General features: G+C 38.9%; 2 protein-coding genes across 5 annotated transcripts in view; one reads left to right on the top strand and one right to left on the bottom strand.

Annotated features, from left to right (window-relative positions):
* LOC128687961 (uncharacterized) overlaps positions 1–14,887 on the top strand; it is a 171,249-nt gene extending 156,362 nt beyond the window's left edge. The window contains exon 5 of the mRNA XM_070083637.1: positions 14,730–14,887. Within this exon, the coding sequence (XP_069939738.1) occupies positions 14,730–14,831 (102 nt within the window). The 3' untranslated portion in view covers positions 14,832–14,887. The remainder of the gene's footprint in view (positions 1–14,729) is intronic.
* The window catches only part of LOC128687950 (N6-adenosine-methyltransferase catalytic subunit), a 73,213-nt gene extending 56,011 nt beyond the window's left edge, over positions 1–17,202 (bottom strand). The window contains exons 1-4 of one of the 4 annotated variants that reach the window (XM_053775586.2): positions 16,653–16,790; positions 14,778–14,844; positions 11,205–11,490; positions 6,645–6,775 (exon numbers count right to left, since the gene is read on the bottom strand). In XM_053775586.2, coding sequence (XP_053631561.2) covers positions 6,645–6,775; positions 11,205–11,490; positions 14,778–14,820 — 460 coding nt within the window. In that variant the 5' untranslated portion in view covers positions 14,821–14,844; positions 16,653–16,790. Of the gene's footprint in view, positions 1–6,644; positions 6,776–11,204; positions 11,491–14,777; positions 14,845–16,583 lie in introns of all 4 variants that reach the window. The other 3 variants (XM_053775582.2, XM_053775585.2, XM_053775584.2) reach the window with 3 other exon arrangements.
* Between the last annotated feature and the right edge of the window lie 888 nt (positions 17,203–18,090).

Below are 18,090 nucleotides of genomic sequence, written 5' to 3'. Positions count from 1 at the left end.
TCTACCCTCTACCAGGATACACAGCAATTCACAACTGCAGACCAAACCAAGTTGGGGGTGGTATTGCAATCTATTACTCTAACCAATTATCTTGTATTAGCACCACTTGCTTTAGTGATGAATATGGGGAATACATTTTTGCTAATTTTACTGTAAAAAACCTTAAGACACCTATAACAATCGGTGCCATTTACCGGATACCTCACACAAACATCCCAAATTTCAGTGAGAAATTAAAGTCACTAATAACAAACAGACAAATGAATAAGCACCACCTTCTCTTAGCTGGAGACTTCAACATCAACCTTGGCTTACTAGATGATCAGCCTGTAACTGATTTCATCAACAATATGAACAACACACTTCTCATACCAACAATAACTAAACCAACCAGGCTCACTGAGACAAGTGCAACCATAATAGACCACATATGGACCAATATACTAGCCCCCCTTAAATCAGGGATAATCACAGATAGCACTACAGACCACTACCCTACCTTCCTCCTGACAAACATTAGTAAACCACCACTTGAATTCAACAAAGTCTCATTTAGACTCCATGACGAGGCCTCAATAAGGAAGTTCACAGCTGACCTAGAGATTGTTGACTGGCCTACAGAATTCTCCAAGGCCAATGGTATTGATGACTGGACAGACATTTTTCTTAACAAATTACTTAGACTATACAACAAACATTGTCCTATAAAAACGAAACAGATCACAAACAAACGGCTTGGTTGCCCATGGCTAACCAGTACCATTCTGAAATCCATTGACAAGAAACACCAATATGAAAAGCAATATAGACAGGGCTTAATACACAAAGATATTCTTAAACACTATTCATCAGTTCTCACCAAAGTAATAAAGAAAGCCAAACAACTATACTACTCCAGTAGATTCACAGACACTAGAGGAGATATAAAAAAGACCTGGAAAACACTCTCTCAGATTCTAGGGACCCACAAACTGAAAAAAACCAAGAATATTGTCCTAACTAAACCTAATGAAACACCACTACATCCCACTGACACAGCTAACAAGATAAACGACTTCTTCTCAACCATAGGATCTAATCTCGCCAATAAAATCCCACATACCAATGCCCATGCCGGGGACTACCTAGATGGGAATTTCCCAAATTCCTTCTATCTTGCACCAACTGAGCCCTCGGAAGTCACCGAGATTATAAAGTCACTTAAAAACAACTCAGGGAATCTGTCTAATGTCCCACCATTACTGTACAAGCGAGCGGCCCATATCCTTTCGCATGCTATTTCATTACTTTTTAACAAGTCACTAGAAACTAGCACCTTCCCGAAACTACTCAAGATGGCAAGGGTTACACCAATACATAAAGGTGGTGACCCTACAGACTTAAACAACTATAGGCCAATATCAAACTTACCATTGCTATCCAAAATCTTTGAGAAACTCGTGCACAGGAGACTATATTCATTTATAACAACACAAAACATACTCAACCCCTGCCAATTTGGATTCAGGAAAAATAAAAGCACTAATGATGCAATCATAAAAATGCTAGATCTGCTTTACACAGCATTGGAAAATAAGGAATATCCACTAGGAATTTTTATTGACCTAAGAAAAGCTTTTGACACAGTAGACCACGACATCCTACTCCACAAACTTGACCATTACGGTATAAGAGGCCATGCGCTTGCTTATTTCAAATCTTACCTTACTAATAGGTATCAGTATGTCACCATTAAAGACACAGCATCAACAACACGGCCACTTGATACTGGAGTTCCGCAGGGAAGTGTCCTTGGTCCCCTGCTCTTCCTCATATACATCAATGATCTTCCAAACGTATCCCAACACCTGAAACCCATTCTCTTTGCTGACGACACGACTTATGTCATCTCTCACCCTAATCTTGCCACCCTCAACACCATTGTTAACGAGGAGCTGATCAAAATATCGACTTGGATGACAGCCAATAAACTTACGCTTAACACTGACAAAACCTACTATATTATGTTTGGTAGCAGAGCAGGAGATGCACAAATTAACATTAAGATCGACAACACTCTAATTACCAGACATAATGAGGGCAAATTCCTAGGCCTATACCTTGACAACAACCTGAATTTCAGCACCCATATCCAACACATAACCAAAAAAGTATCCAAAACGGTTGGGATCCTCTCCAAGATACGATACTACGTGCCGCAAAATGCCCTTCTCACACTATACCACTCACTTATTTATCCATACCTCACCTATGCTATTTGTGCTTGGGGATCAACTGCAGCAACACACCTAAAGCCAATAATAACCCAACAAAAAGCTGCAGTAAGAATAATCACTAAATCCCATCCCTGGCAACACACCCCCCCCACTCTTCATAGATCTAAACTTACTCCCTGTTCAGTACATCCACACTTACTACTGTGCAATCTACATCTACAGGACCTTAAACTCCAATATCAACCTTGACCTAAAACGCTTTCTTGATAGTTGTGACAGAACCCACAGGCATAACACCAGACACAAACATCTCTACGACATTCCCCGTGTCCGACTAAACCTTTACAAAAATTCAATGTATGTCAAAGGCCCTAAAATCTGGAACACCCTACCTGAGAACTCTAGAACTGCAGACACATTCATCACCTTCAAAACTACCATTAGAAAACATCTTATCTCCCTGATACACCCCATCAACTAACTACACGAATACCACCTGGTGGTTCACACTTACACTCACTCACCCATTTGACCATAAACAGAAATATTAATCTCAATCTTAAAATAATGAATCCTATGATACTCCAATACTGAAACTATGTACTGTGCCAAAACAAAAGCATTCACATTGCTAAACTCACAAACTAGTATTTAGTCACTTAGCCATAATACCAACTTACCTCATAATTTGTAATATTTTAAAATAAAGAATTAAACTAAGTCTGCCCGAAATGCCTAGCCATGCTAGGCGTTCTAGTGGTACACTCTGTAATCATTATTTAACTACATGTAAACCACACAACAACCAAATTCTGTAAATTCAACATTGTAATCTTTATAGAGAATAAACTTTGAATTTGAATTTGAATTTGAATAAAGAGGAGTGATTGGTGGAATGATGAAGTAAAGGGTGTGATAAAAGAGAAAAAGTTAGCTTATGAGAGGTTTTTACAAAGCAGAAGTGTTATAAGAAGAGCAGAGTATATGGAGAGTAAAAGAAAGGTGAAGAGAGTGGTGAGAGAATGCAAAAGGAGAGCAGATGATAGAGTGGGAGAGGCACTGTCAAGAAATTTTAATGAAAATAAGAAAAAATTTTGGAGTGAGTTAAACAAGTTAAGAAAACCTAGGGAAAGTATGGATTTGTCAGTTAAAAACAGAGTAGGGGAGTTAGTAGATGGGGAGAGGGAGGTATTAGGTAGATGGCGAGAATATCTTGAGGAACTTTTAAATGTTGAGGAAGAAAGGGAGGTGGTAATTTCATGCACTGGTCAGGGAGATATACCATCTTTTAGGAGTGAAGAAGAGCAGAATGTAAGTGTGGGGGAGGTATGCGAGGCATTACGTAGAATGAAAGGGGGTAAAGCAGCTGGAACTGATGGGATTATGACAGAAATGTTAAAAGTAGGGGGGGATATAGTGTTGGAGTGGTTGGTACTTTTGTTTAATAAATTAATGAAAGAGGGGAAGGTACCTAGGGATTGGTGGAGAGCATGTATAGTCCCTTTATATAAAGGGAAAGGGAACAAAACAGATTGTAAAAATTATAGAGGAATAAGTTTATTGAGTATACCAGGAAAAGTGTATGGTAGGGTTATAATTGAAAGAATTAGAGGTAAGACAGAATGTAGGATTGCGGATGAGCAAGGAGGTTTCAGAGTGGGTAGGGGATGTGTAGATCATCATGCATATATGTGAACAGTATTTAGATAAAGGTAGGGAAGTTTTTATTGCATTTATGGATTTAGAAAAGGCATATGATAGAGTGGATAGGGGAGCAATGTGGCAGATGTTGCAAGCATATGGAAAAGGTGGTAAGTTACTAAATGCTGTAAAGAGCTTTTATGAGAATAGTGAGGCTCAGGTTAGGGTGTGTAGAAGAGAGGGAGACTACTTCCCGGTAAAAGTAGGTCTTAGACAGGGATGTGTAATGTCACCATGGTTGTTTAATATATTTATAGATGGGGTTGTAAAAGAAGTAAATGCTAGGGTGTTCGGGAGAGGGGTGGGATTAAATTATGGGGAATCAAATTCAAAATGGGAATTAACACAGTTACTTTTTGCTGATGATACTGTGCTTATGGGAGATTCTAAAGAAAAATTGAAAAGGTTAGTGGATGAGTTTAGGAATGTGTGTAAAGGTAGAAAGTTGAAAGGAACAAAGAAAAAGAGTAAGGTGATGAGGGTAGCAAATGATTTAGATAAAGAAAAATTGGATATCAAATTGGGGAGGAGGAGTATGGAAGAAGTGAATGTTTTCAGATACTTGGGAGTTGACGTGTCGGCGGATGGATTTATGAAGGATGAGGTTAATCATAGAATTGATGAGGGAAGAAAGGTGAGTGGTGCACTGAGATATATGTGGAGTCAAAAAACGTTATCTATGGAGGCAAAGAAGGGAATGTATGAAAGTATAGTAGTACCAACACTCTTATATGGGTGTGAAGCTTGGGTGGTAAATGCAGCAGCGAGGAGACGGTTGGAGGCAGTGGAGATGTCCTGTCTAAGGGCAATGTGTGGTGTAAATATTATGCAGAAAATTCGGAGTGTGGAAATTAGGAAAAGGTGTGGAGTTAATAAAAGTATTAGTCAGAGGGCAGAAGAGGGGTTGTTGAGGTGGTTTGGTCACTTAGAGAGAATGGATCAAAGTAGAATGACATGGAAAGCATATAAATCTATAGGGGAAGGAAGGCGAGGTAGGGGTCATCCTCGAAAGGGTTGGAGAGAGGGGGTAAAGGAGGTTTTGTGGGCAAGGGGCTTGGACTTCCAGCAAGCGTGCGTGAGCGTGTTAGATAGGAGTGAATGGAGACGAATGGCACTTGGGACCTGACGATCTGTTGGAGTGTGAGCAGGGTAATATTTGGTGAAGGGATTCAGGGAAACCAGTTACAGTGGACCCCCAGTTAACGATATTTTTTCACTCCAGACGTATGTTCAGGTGCCAGTACTGACCAAATTTGTTCCCATAAGAAATATTGTGAAGTAGATTAGTCCATTTCAGACCCCCAAACATACACGTACAAACGCACTTACTTAAATACACTTACATAATTGGTCGCATTCGGAGGTAATCGTTATGCGGGGGTCCACTGTATTTTCATATAGTTGGACTTGAGTCCTGGAAATGGGAAGTACAATGCCTGCACTTTAAAGGAGGGGTTTGGGATATTGGCAGTTTGGAGGGATATGTTGTGTATCTTTATACGTATATGCTTTTAAACTGTTGTATTCTGAGCACCTCTGCAAAAACAGTGATTATGTGTGAGTGTGGTGAAAGTGTTGAATGATGATGAAAGCATTTTCTTTTTGGGGATTTTCTTTCTTTTTGGGTCACCCTGCCTCAGTGGGAGACGGCCGACTTGTTGAAAAAAAAAAAAATTACTTTTACCTAGGTAGTAGGTTGGTAGACAGCAACCACCCAGGGAGGTACTACCGTCCTGCCAAGTGAGTGTAAAACGAAAGCCTGTAATTGTTTTACATGATGGGAGGATTGCTGGTGTCCTTTTTTCCGTCTCATGAACATGCAAGATTTCAGGTATGTCTTGCTACTTCTACTTACACTTAGGTCACACTACACATACATGTACAAGCATATATATACACACACCCCTCTGGGTTTTCTTCTATTTCCTTTCTAGTTCTTATTCTTCTTTATTTCCTCTTATCTCCATGGAGAAGTGGAACAGAATTCTTCCTCCGTAAGCCATGCGTGTTGTAAGAGGCAACTAAAATGCCGGGAGCAAGGGGCTAGTAACCTCTTCTTGTGTATATATTACTAAATGTAAAAGGAGAAACTTTCGTTTTTTCTTTTGGGCCACCCCCGCCTCGGTGGGATATGGCCGGTGTGTTGAAAGAAAGAAAGAACATTACTTTTACTAAAATTATTAAGATTGTCTAAATTTCTTTTTTGTTGCTCATAGTCTGTCTGTCTCCCTATCATTTTTTTTTATCCCAATGGCAGTCTGCCACCAAAACAGTGACCCAAGTAAAAAGAAACACCTTTATCATCATTCATTCACGAGATGGCTTGCCAGAAGTGTGCAAACACAACAGCGCAATATTTCTGCTTGATGCTCAAGCCTCTACTACACACAGAATAATTTCTGATGATAATAAAACCAGTTCCTTTACTCACTGCCCCCAATCTCTATGTCCAAACTTTGCTAACATTCCTTAATTTATCCCCAACCTTCACCCTAATTCCTACTTTTTTCTCTTTGGGAAGTCCCCCCTCCTTCCAACCCTTCTTAGGACAACAACATCTACCTCTCCTTTCCTCCACTATGGATTTAAACACCGGCTCTTTCATCTAATTCTGATCTATCTTTTATTAAAGGCTAAACTGCCTCAACAAGCTTTCTTCTGTCTCTGAATAATACTTGTTGTAACTCCACATATACAAGAATACTTGAAAGTTAACATGTGAAACACCTTGTTGAGAAGCAGTGACAGGCTGAAGTTTCTTTTCACGATATTCTGCCCCAAGAACTGCAGTAACTTTGCTGTGCTGCACTGCAGTCACAGTTATAGAAGTGCGGCCCTCTGCAGTATCTTGCGTTATGCTAAAATTAAGGAAAAGAAAATGACTTCAAAATACAGTACATGACAATTTCAAATGTAGACTTAAATTTTAGTAAGCCATATCCTACAACTGCACCAATATACAGTACAGCATGTATTTTTATTTTGAAAGAACATTTCTTTTTAGGGTCACCCTGCCTCAATGGGAGATGGCTGTTGTGATAAAAAAAATAAAAAATGTTGGTTAAGATAAATCTTTCTTTTTAACTCGACAGCCACCTCCAGCTAAGGAAGGGTGACCTAAAGCACAAGTTATTATTATTATTATTATTATTATTATTATTATTATTATTATTATTATTATTATTAATGTAATTATCATTCTAATTATTATAATAGTATTATTATAGTACAGTACAGCGGTACCTCGGGATACAAACTTAATTCGTTCCAGAACACTGTTTGAGTGCCGATACCGAACGAATTTGTTGTGATAAGGAATAATGTACAGTAAATTAGATTAATCCTTTTCAGATCCCTAAACGTACACTTACAAAAGCACTTACATAAATACACTTACATAACTGTTCAAGTTTTCGGCAGTTCGTATCCCGAGGTACCACGTATTTCTATGCTATAGTATTACTATATAGTATAATATTACTTTAGACATGTAATAATAATATATGTACTGCTTTTGATGTCATTACAATTATTTGCTTTTACCAACATTACCAAAATTCAACTAATTTTTTTTCACTTTTATATATGTGTTTATTTGTTTAGAAATTTGAGCATACAAACAGAGGTACAAAAAATACAGGTAAGAGCAGCATGCCAAAGCCACTTATATGCATAGCATTACGGGCTGGCTTAAAATTAACTTAAGATTAACTAAGCAATGATGAAATCAGTGATAAGACATTATTGTAAACAGATAACTATAAAATACAAATGAGTATTACAAAGACAGGTCCTATGGTTGCATGCATTGCTGTTCATTCAGTAGAATGGAGTATTCTGTTAGGTAGTGTATTTAAAAAAATAACAAAGTTAGGTTTAACATTTGTGTGATATAATTGTGAGTAACATTTAGGATATACAATTTATATGGTTCAGTTGTTCAGTATTTATTTGGTTTTGAGTGAGTAAGTGAACTTTGAGAAGAGACTTGAATTTATAAACAGGTAGTGTTTCTTTTATATTTACAGGTAATGAATTCCAGATTTTAGGGCCTTTTATGTGCATTGAGTTTTTGAATAGCGTGAGATGGACACGAGGAACATCAAAGAGTGATCTGTGCCTTGTATTATGGTCATGTGTTCTGTTGAGGTTGGCAAGGAGATGTTTGAGGGGAGGGTTAATATCAGAGTTAAGTGTTCTATGTATGTAATAAGTGCAATAATAAGTATGGATGTTTTGTATGGTGAGTAGGTTGAGTGTTTTGAATATTGGTGGAGTGTGCTGCCTGTAGTGAGAATTTGTTATCATTCTAACTGCAGCCTTTTGTTGGGTAATTAGTGGTCTGAGATGGTTAGTTGTTGTTGAGCCCCATGCACAAATTCCATAGGTGAGATAGGGGTAAATAAGAGAGTGATAAAGGGCCAGGAGGGCTGACTGTGGAACATAGTACCGTATCTTCTATAGTATGCCTACAGTCTTGGAAATTTTCTTAGAAATTTGTTGTATATGTGTATGAAATTTGAGTCTATTATCGAGGTGGATTCCTAAGAATTTTCCCTCTGTTAGCTTAGTGATAGGTGATCCGTTTATCGTTATGTTAAGAGGTACATCTGTAGCTCTGCTACCAAACTGAATGAAGTAGGTTTTGTCAATGTTTAGTGTAAGTTTGTTAGTCCTCATCAAGGTAGATATTTTCTGTAATTCGGTGTTTACAGTATTTGCTAGCGTGACTGGGCTCGGGTGAGAGAAGACGTATGTGGTGTCATCTGCAAAAAGTGTGGGTTTGAGTAATTGCGAAGCATTTGGTAGGTCATTTATGTATAGGAGAAAGAGAAGAGGGCCAAGGACACTTCCCTGTGGGACACCAACTGTAATTGGTTGTGCAGAAGAGCTTGCCCCATTTGCGTACACATATTGGCTTCTGTTGCTGAGGTAAGACTTGAGGTAGTTGAGAGAGTGCCCTCTAATACCATAGTGTGACAATTTTACGTGGAGCAAGTCATGGTCAACTGTATCAGAAGCTTTACGTAAGTCAATGAAGATCCCCAGTGGGACTTCTTTTTTCTCTATTGCAGTGTATATATGTTCTAGCATGTGTATAATAGCATCATTAGTATTTTTATTAGGCCTGAATCCAAATTGGCAGGGGTTGAGAATGTTATGGGAGATGAGGTAGGAGTGGATTCGTTTATGAATTAATTTTTCGAAGATTTTTGAGAGAGGGTGTAAATTGGATATTGGCCTATAGTTATTCAACTCTGTTTGGTCTCCTCCTTTATGGATCGGGGTGACCCTTGCTATTTTGAGAACTGTAGGGAAGGTGGAGGATTCAATGGATTTGTTAAAGAGTGTTGCAATGATTGGTGATAGTACTTGTGACGCTTTTTTGTATATAAAGGGTGGTAAGGTATTTAAATCTCCTGCCTTGTTTTTCAGTGCGTTGATAATAAGGGAGACTTCGTATGGGTTAGTCGGAGCTAGGAACAGTGTGTTCGGGTAGTTGCCAGTGAGGTAGTCATTTGGTGGGGTATCTGAGCTTGGGATATTATTGGCAAGGTTTTGACCTATAGTGGAGAAGAAATCATTGAGTCTGTTTGCTGTTTCTGTTGGTGGGAGTTGGGGTTCATCTGATTTTGCTAATTTTATTTCGCTATGTCGTGATATCTTTTTTGTTCCCAGAATTTCTGATAGGGTCTTCCAGGTCTTTTTTATATCACCTCGTAAGTTGGATAATCTGTTCTCATAATACAATTTTTTTGCCCTTCTTATCAGGCTGGTTAGGATTGACGAGTAACGTTTTGTTTGGTCTCTGGTTATGTGACCCATTCTGTACTGTTTTTCATATCGGTGTTTTGTATTTATGGATTTGAGAATGCTGGGTGTTAGCCAGGGACTGTTCAGTCTCTTAGCTGTCATCTGTTTAGTTTTTTTAGGGCAGTGCTTGTTATAAAGGTATTGGGTCTTTTTTAGAAAATTATTAAAACATTCGTCAATATCTGTATAGATTTCTAGCTCAGTGTGCCAGTCAATGTTTGTTACTGCTGTTGTGAAGTTATTAATGGCTGCCTCATTGTGAAGTCTGAAGGTGACTTTAGTAGTGTCTTGGGGTATTTTACCAAGAGTTGTTATGAGGAAAGTAGGGTAGTGGTCTATGGTATTATCTGTAATTATGCCTGATTTTAAAGGGGATATGGTGTTGGTCCAGATGTGGTCAAGTAGGGAAACACTAGTCTCTGTAACTCTTGTAGGTTTTGTTACTGTTGGTAGCAACATGCAGTTACTCATTGTGTTTGTGAATTCAGTAACGTGTGGGTCCTGGTCTTGCAGGAGATTTATATTGAAGTCACCTGAGAGTAGTATGTGATCTTTGTTCATGTATGCATCAGTTATCATACTTCCTAGGTTTTGACTAAATTGGCTAATGTTTGATTGTGGAATTCTGTAGATGTTTATCACTGTGAGAGGTTTTTGTAGGCATTTGGATTTGAATTTAGCTATATTCCCCATGTTCATCCCTTGTGCAAGTATTAGTGATACATTCTAGTTGGTCTGAGTAGTATATAGCTGTGCCACCCCCTTGTTGGTCTGGCCTACAGTTGTGTATGGCTGTGTAACCAGGAATGGCATAGACATCTGTAGTATCAGGCTTTAGCCAGGTTTCAGTTAGTGTAATAATGGACATATTGGCATGCAAGGAATTTAGTAATGCTAGGAGGTCATCATAATGCTTGCTTAAAGATCTGATATTGTAGTTAAAGATAGTTATGTTGTTGTTGGCTCTGAGAAGTGCCTTTGATTGTTCTGCTGTGTAGTAATTACAGTAACTGTTTGAATCATTTAAGTCATTAAATAAGAGGTTGGTATCAGGATCAATGCTTGTAATCATAAGATTTGTAGTGAATCTATAGTTAGAATTAAGTAAAAAATAAAGTAAATATTCTAAAGCTAAAAAAAATAGCACCTGAATTATTTAACAAATGTAAAAAATAATGAGCTAAGGTAGTTTTTTAAAGCTAAAATAAAGGAGACAATATAAAAGGGACTAAAATAATTTGTGGTGAACAAATAAAGTGATGATCAAATAATGGAGCTTGGGAATATGATAGTAGGTAGTACTTTAAAGGTAATTCTTTAAAGTTAGAATTATAATATAAAATTATAATATAAAAGGGACTAATATAAGTTGTGGTGAACAATAAAGTGTTTCATTTCATAAACTAGTGAGGAGAAATAAATTCCTTATGACATACTGAGACATGAAGAGCAAAATTTAAACTCGCTGATTACCTTATAAGTTCCTTGTAGGCAAATTTTTGTAAAAGATTATCAACAACCTTAGATTGTAATGTTTTTCTTAATTTTGTGGACAACGTCTGGGTGAGTTGAGTTGATTGGACAGGCGGCAGTGCCCCACTGAGAGATTCTAGCAAGGCACATTCTAAACTGAGGTCGGCGCTCCCATTTGGTGTTGCTGCTGCTACTGCAGCTGCTGCCACTGCTGCCGCTGCTGCTGCCACCGCAGCTGCAGCTGATGCTGATGCTGATGCTGCTGCTGCCGCTACTGCTGATGCTACTGTAAAATTAAAGACAATAAATGTTTGGTTGGTTAAGTTGAAAGGTCAACAACATCTGGCATTATATAAGATAGAACGTTTAAAAAACACAAATTCCTTGTAATTTTGAGGTTATCTTTCATAGGTTTTGGCAATATACATATTGTATACATGTAAGTACAGTATATTGTATCAGATATTCCTGCCAAATTAAGTACAGTGAACCTTTAATGTACTGCAAAAGAATGTGTGAAGACTTAGACACATGTGCAACATCTGGGTATCTTTATTGTAGATGTTTCGCCATCCAGGAGATACCCAGATGTTGCACGTGTCTAAATCTTCATCTTGTCGGTATTGTATACCATTCTTGTACAGAAGAATGTGCGTTTAGCTTGTGCAAATGTCAGAAGGCCTAGTGTTTGCAGTCATAAATATCATGTGTAAAGATGGAATACATTACACAGCACATAAATTACTGGGAACACCTTAAAGGCTTAAACTAGTACAGTGGACCCTCAGGTAACGTCATCAGATAACGAAAAAATCGGATAGTGACACATTTTTGCGTCAAAATATTGGCTCGGTTGCCAAAAAGGACTCAGTTAAGGACATTCGTCCCGAACATGTCAGCGCGGCGTGAGTGACCTGGACACTCCATGTACAGCTAGTGCGCCACTGTTTACAAGCCAGTGAGGACGATTCCAATCGTACATGCGATATATTTTGTATTATTCCATTGTTTTAGTGCTTGTAACTGCTAAATAAGCCACCATGGGCCCAAAGAAAGCTATTAGTGCCAGCCCTGTGGTAAAGAGGGTGAGAAACACTATAGAATTAAAAAAAAAGTTTGTAGAAAGATACGAAAGTGGTGGAGAGTGGTAGTGGTGGTGGTAGAGGGTGGTAGTATGAGCCAACAGGTCTGTTGCAGTGTTCCTGCTTCCTTATGTACACCAGCAAGAGTACTTCCCATCCCATGCACCAGCCAGGGAACTTCCCCACATACCAGCCAGGGTACTTCCCCATATACCAGCCAGGGTACTTCCCACACACCAGTCAGGGAACTTCCCCACATACCAGCCAGGGTACTTCCCCACATACCAGCCAGGGTACTTCCCCACACACACGATTTGATTTGATTGGGACTTGCGCATGAGTGAATAGAATTATCGAAGCTTATTGCTTGGGAAGCACTGAAAATTGGGTTGGGCAAATACGATTCTGTTAGTGGGATGGTTTGTGAAGGACCTGCCTAGTATGGTCAAACAGGCCTACTGCAGTGTTCCTGCTTTCTTATGTGCAAACACTTATGGATGAACATCACTGTGACACAGCTGTTGCAGGCTGTGCTGGCAACATCTACAATGACAATGTTGTGTCCCATTTTAGGGAAATCTTAAAGAGATGCCAGAAACAGAGCTCTCTGGACAGATTTTTGGTGCAACAATTCAATTCAATTCAATTCAAGTTTATTCTCTATAAGGGTTACAATGTGGGGTTTACATGTTTTGGGTATTGTGTGGTTTACATGTTATAAAATACTAATTACAGAGGGGGCCACTAGGACACCTAGCCTGGCTAGGCATCTCAAGCAGACTTAGATTAATTCTTAACATTAAATCCTTACAGATTATGGTATTAAGGCTAAGTGACTACATCATAATTTGTGAGTTTAGCAATGCGAATGCTTTTGTTTTGGCACAATACAAAGTATCTATATTGGAGTATCTCAAGCTGGTCCTAGTGGCATTAAAAAGCAAAGAAGGGAGGTAACCCCAGAAAAGGACTTGTTACTTGAAGTCTTTATGGAAGGGGATTCCCTTTCCAAACAATTGTAAATTCCTCCATCCTCTGCCCTCCTCCCATCTCATCATTCATCAATACATCTTCAAGAAAGGTAAGTGACATTTCAGTATTGTTTATTCTGCATGTCTCATTGTTTTCTGGGTAGGGAAACATATATTTCATGTAAAAAAAAAATATTTTGTTTAATACTTTAGGGTGTCTGGAACGGATTAATTGGATTTCCATTATTTCTTATGGGGAAAATTAATTCGGATAACGAAAAAATCGGTTAAAGACAAGGAGAGAGAGATACATGATAATATATACCTGGAAAATACTCGAGGGCCTGGTCCCAAATCTGCACACTGCCATAACATTGAGAGATATGGGAGGAAGTGTAAAATAAACCAAGTGAGGAGCAGGAGTGTGGTGGGGACAATAAGAAAACACTGTATCAACATCCTGGGTCCCAGACTACTCAACATCTTACCAGAAGATATCAGAAACACAGCTGGAACAAGTGTAGAAGCTTTCAAAAGGAAACTGGACAAGTATCTTCACCAGGTGCCAAATCAACCAGGCTATGATGGATATGTGGGGCAGCGGGCCTCCAGCAGTAACAGCCTGGTTGACCAGGCAAGCACCAGACGAGCTTGGCCCATGGCCGGGCTCAGAGAGTAGAGATGCTCTCGAAACTCTTCAAAGGTAAGGTATCCTGCCTTATGTCTGATTTGATTCAGGCAAATACAAGAAGGTAGCAGAAGCAGTGTAGATGTAAAGACAACATAATCAGTCCATCACCCTCGATGACATAGTTTTGAAGTGATCAGTCCCTCAGCCTGGAGAAGATTTCTGCTCCATACATACAATGTACACTGCTTCTGCTGCCTCCTCTGTATTCAACTGAAGAAGCCTACTGTGTAGACAAAACGTTTCAGAATAAAGATACCTAACTGTTGCACATGTGACTTAATTATCAACTTAGAAATGATGGAAAAATAGATATACAAGTGAGGAGCTATACTAATTTCAGTAAGTAGGAACTACCGTATTCTTACTACATGTCTGGTCTAGCCCCATCAGTGGGGTAAAATCGGATACTAATATGAAAAGTTCTAGGATATCTCCAAAACAATCAATCATGCTATTACTAAAGAACAGTTTTCTATAACTTCCATGCACATTCTAGGGGTATAAATTTTCAAAATGTTTACTCCATTCTTGCACCATATCCAATCAAAGATTATCTAACATAGCTATTTTTTGTGATAATTGTCAGAGATTTTAGAATCACATTTCTTTTTTTTGACTTCCAATATCACCAGCAATTCTCTTAGGTGTCATGGTTATTGGGACATAACAAGGGAGGAGAGTTAGTCTAAGAAACATTAATAAATAGATTTACTGACTTAAGAGAACCTGGGATATTATTATTATAATTTTATTACATTATTATTTTCTTTTTTTTTTTCAGGAAAACAAGTTAGCCAAACCTGAGTACTGGAGGTGGGAAGTACAGTACCTGCACCGTACTTGGGTGTGGATGTTACAATGTGGAGGGTCATCTGAACTTTGATGTCAGGATACTTCTGGGATGACAGCAATTGAATGAATGATGGTGAATGTGTTTTCTCTTTTTGGGGGAGCACCTTACCTCAGTACAAGATGCTCAATGTTAAAATCATTATTATACTGTAATGACATTTTCATTTATATTTTATTCACCAGTATCAAGGCAGGATATAATAATAATAAGTGCTAAACTCGTGTATATCAATCATTGTGAATGTTAAGGCTGAGGCTAATTGGAGGGAAAGGATGATAAAAGTGGTGTGGGTGATCACAGGAGGACTAAGAGGAGACTACACTCATGTAATCTCATATACTCTACATATTATCTTGGTAAATAAATTAGTTTATTGTTTATCATTTATTGATCTACCCCAGCCCTGACCATAATCAATAAATTTTCTGAAGTCTCTTCCTGGGGGTTGTGTCATCATACTATGCCTGCTGGTAATCAGTACAGTGCCATACCTCATTATTATTACATTTGTGGGGAACTGATAAACCCATCGGAGTTTCACAGTTTCTTGGGAGAATGGGAGGCATTCAGGTTCGATCCACGGAAAGGAGGGGAGGCCCAATTGTTATTAAACCTATATAACCTGTAGGGGTCATACAGCACCTGGAAGAATGAGAAGCATTCAGATTCAATCTAAAGATGGAGAACATGTTTCATTCCATGGATCAAAAGCCCCACACCAACAGTAAGGAACCTCCCTTGAGAGATGACATTCAACAGCTCCTTTTAAACTGAACTGCACATTTTTACAGCTCTGTTGGGGTTTAGACTATTCAGAATGTTCACCAAAAAGGCCGGAATAACCCAAGAAATTTAAGAAGTTTGGTTTATTCCCATCTTGGTGCTTTACACCTCATTCCTAAAGTTGATGCTGAAATAAAAAATTACTCGCTTTATGAAACTTTAACCCTGAAAGGTGCCCTTAACTTAAAAAAAAAAAGTATCCTCACTCTTAAAAAAAGGTTAAGAGTACAAAGATTGCCATAATAATCATAAGAACATAAGAACATAAGAAAGGAGGAACACTGCAGCAGGCCTGTTGGCCCATACTAGGCAGGTCCTTTACAATTCATCCCACTAACAAACATTTGACCTACCCAATTTTCAATGCTACCCAAGAAATAAGCTCAAATCCAACCCATCCCACTCATGTATTTATCCAACCTAAATTTGAAACTACCCAAAGTCCTAGCCTCAATAACCCAACTAGGTAGACTGTTCCACTCATCTACTACCCTATTTCCAAACCAATACTTTCCTATGTCCTTTCTAAATCTAAACTTATCTAATTTAAATCCATTACTGCGGGTTCTCTCTTGGAAAGATATCCTCAAAGTTAATATCCCCTTTATTAATACCTATCTTCCACTTATACACTTTCAGGTCTCCCCTCATTCTTCGATCTTTCTTCATAAGGAAGATTTCTAATGCTGTAATATGGCGACCAGAATTGAGCTGCATAATCTAGGTGAGGCCTTACTAATAAAAAATTACTCGCTTTATGAAACTTTAACCCTGAAAGGTGCCCTTAACTTAAAAAAAAAAAGTATCCTCACTCTTAAAAAAAGGTTAAGAGTACAAAGATTGCCATAATAATCATGGGGCAGTGCTAAACTCATAGGGTTATACAATGCTTGGGGAATGGGAGACAGGTTAGATCTGAGGAAGAGGAGAGTAGCTCCATTTCCTTAGATTAAAAGCCCTTCACTGCCGTCACAGCACGAAGGTTGAAAGGAAGAGTACCTGGAGGAAGCTGCGTGTTGGAGGCGAGTGTGGTGGGGATTGTTGGAGTGGTGGTGAAGGGAATAGTACCTGGAGGGAGCTGTGTGTTGGAGGGGAGTGTGGTGGGGATTGTTGGAGTGGTGGTGACGGGAGGGATGAAGGAGCCTGGGCTGCCACTGCTGCTGCTCCCTCCACCAGACACAGAGCTTAGGATAGTCTCCCTCTCTGCCTTCCTCTTCTTGATCTTCTCCCTGAAGATCTCCCTCTTGCTCTTCACCAGCTGGATGTTGGCCCAAGTCTCGTCACCCATACTAGACCTCCTCAACCTGTGGCTTCACAAAGACTACGACGGCCTAGGCAGCATGAACTCTACTCCCAGGAGTCCGGTGGAGATTTTGCCCAAATCTAGGCCGGTAATGGAGAAGAAAGAAGCTTCCTCCGTACAATAAACGGGAAAAATGCTCCTCCTCCTCCCAAGGGACGACACTCACAACACAAACATCAACAACATGATCGTCCACTCTACACTTGTTGTCGTTTCTCACTCAAAATCAACATTTTTTTCTACCTGTGAGCCAATTGGAAACTATAAGAAACTTATATGTCAATGGATATGACACCCTCGTCTGTTTTAAATTCGTTCGACTTATGTTCTTTTTGTTAATGTTGTAATAATTAATATATTTCTGTATGAAGCACACGTAGCTGAATAAAAACTTATGAGGACCCCAATGGAAATAAGTAATTTTATCTGACTTTTTTAGGTTATCTTAAGTAATTTACACTATGCATGATAACTGTACTTATGTGTGCCTGAACCTAAATAAACTTACCTATTTACTCACAATGGCCCTAATGGAAGTCTGCCAGATTGAATTTTTTGAGTTATCCTAGGTAATTTATACATATTACTAACTGTAATATACCTGGATGGGGTTTCAGTCCATGACCAGGCCTCGCTGTGGATCAGGACCCGATCAACCAGGCTGTTGCTGCTGGCCGCACGTAAACCGAAGTAATGGAAATAAGCCACTTTGACTTTTTTGAGTTATCCTAAGTTCTCTACACATATGATGCTATATATGATAATCTATATAACTGTATTTGTGTATACCTGAATAAACTGATTTATGAACTACAGCCCGGCTGGTCAGATACTGACTTTAGGTGCCTGTTCAGTGCCTTCTTGAAGACAGCCAGGGGTCTATTGGTAATCTCTCTTATGTATGCTGGGAGACAGTTGAACAATCTTGGGCCCCTGACACTTATTGTGTTGTCACTTAACGTACTCGTGGAGGCCCTGTTTTTTACTGGGGGAATGTTGTATCTCCTGCCGAGTCTTTTGCTTACATAGGGAATGATTTTCGCGTGCAAATTTGGGACTAGTTCCTCTAGGATTTTCCAAGTGTATATTATCATGAATCTTTCTTGCCTGCGATCCAGGGAGTACAGATCAAGGAACTTCAACCGTTCCCATTAATTTATGTGCTTTATCGTACTTACACGTGCCGTGAAAGTTCTCTGTATA

This window comes from Cherax quadricarinatus, chromosome 10 (assembly GCF_038502225.1).
Source record: "Cherax quadricarinatus isolate ZL_2023a chromosome 10, ASM3850222v1, whole genome shotgun sequence".
Classification (NCBI taxonomy): Eukaryota; Metazoa; Arthropoda; class Malacostraca; order Decapoda; family Parastacidae; genus Cherax; species Cherax quadricarinatus.
This window is presented reverse-complemented; position numbering and strand designations above follow the sequence as displayed.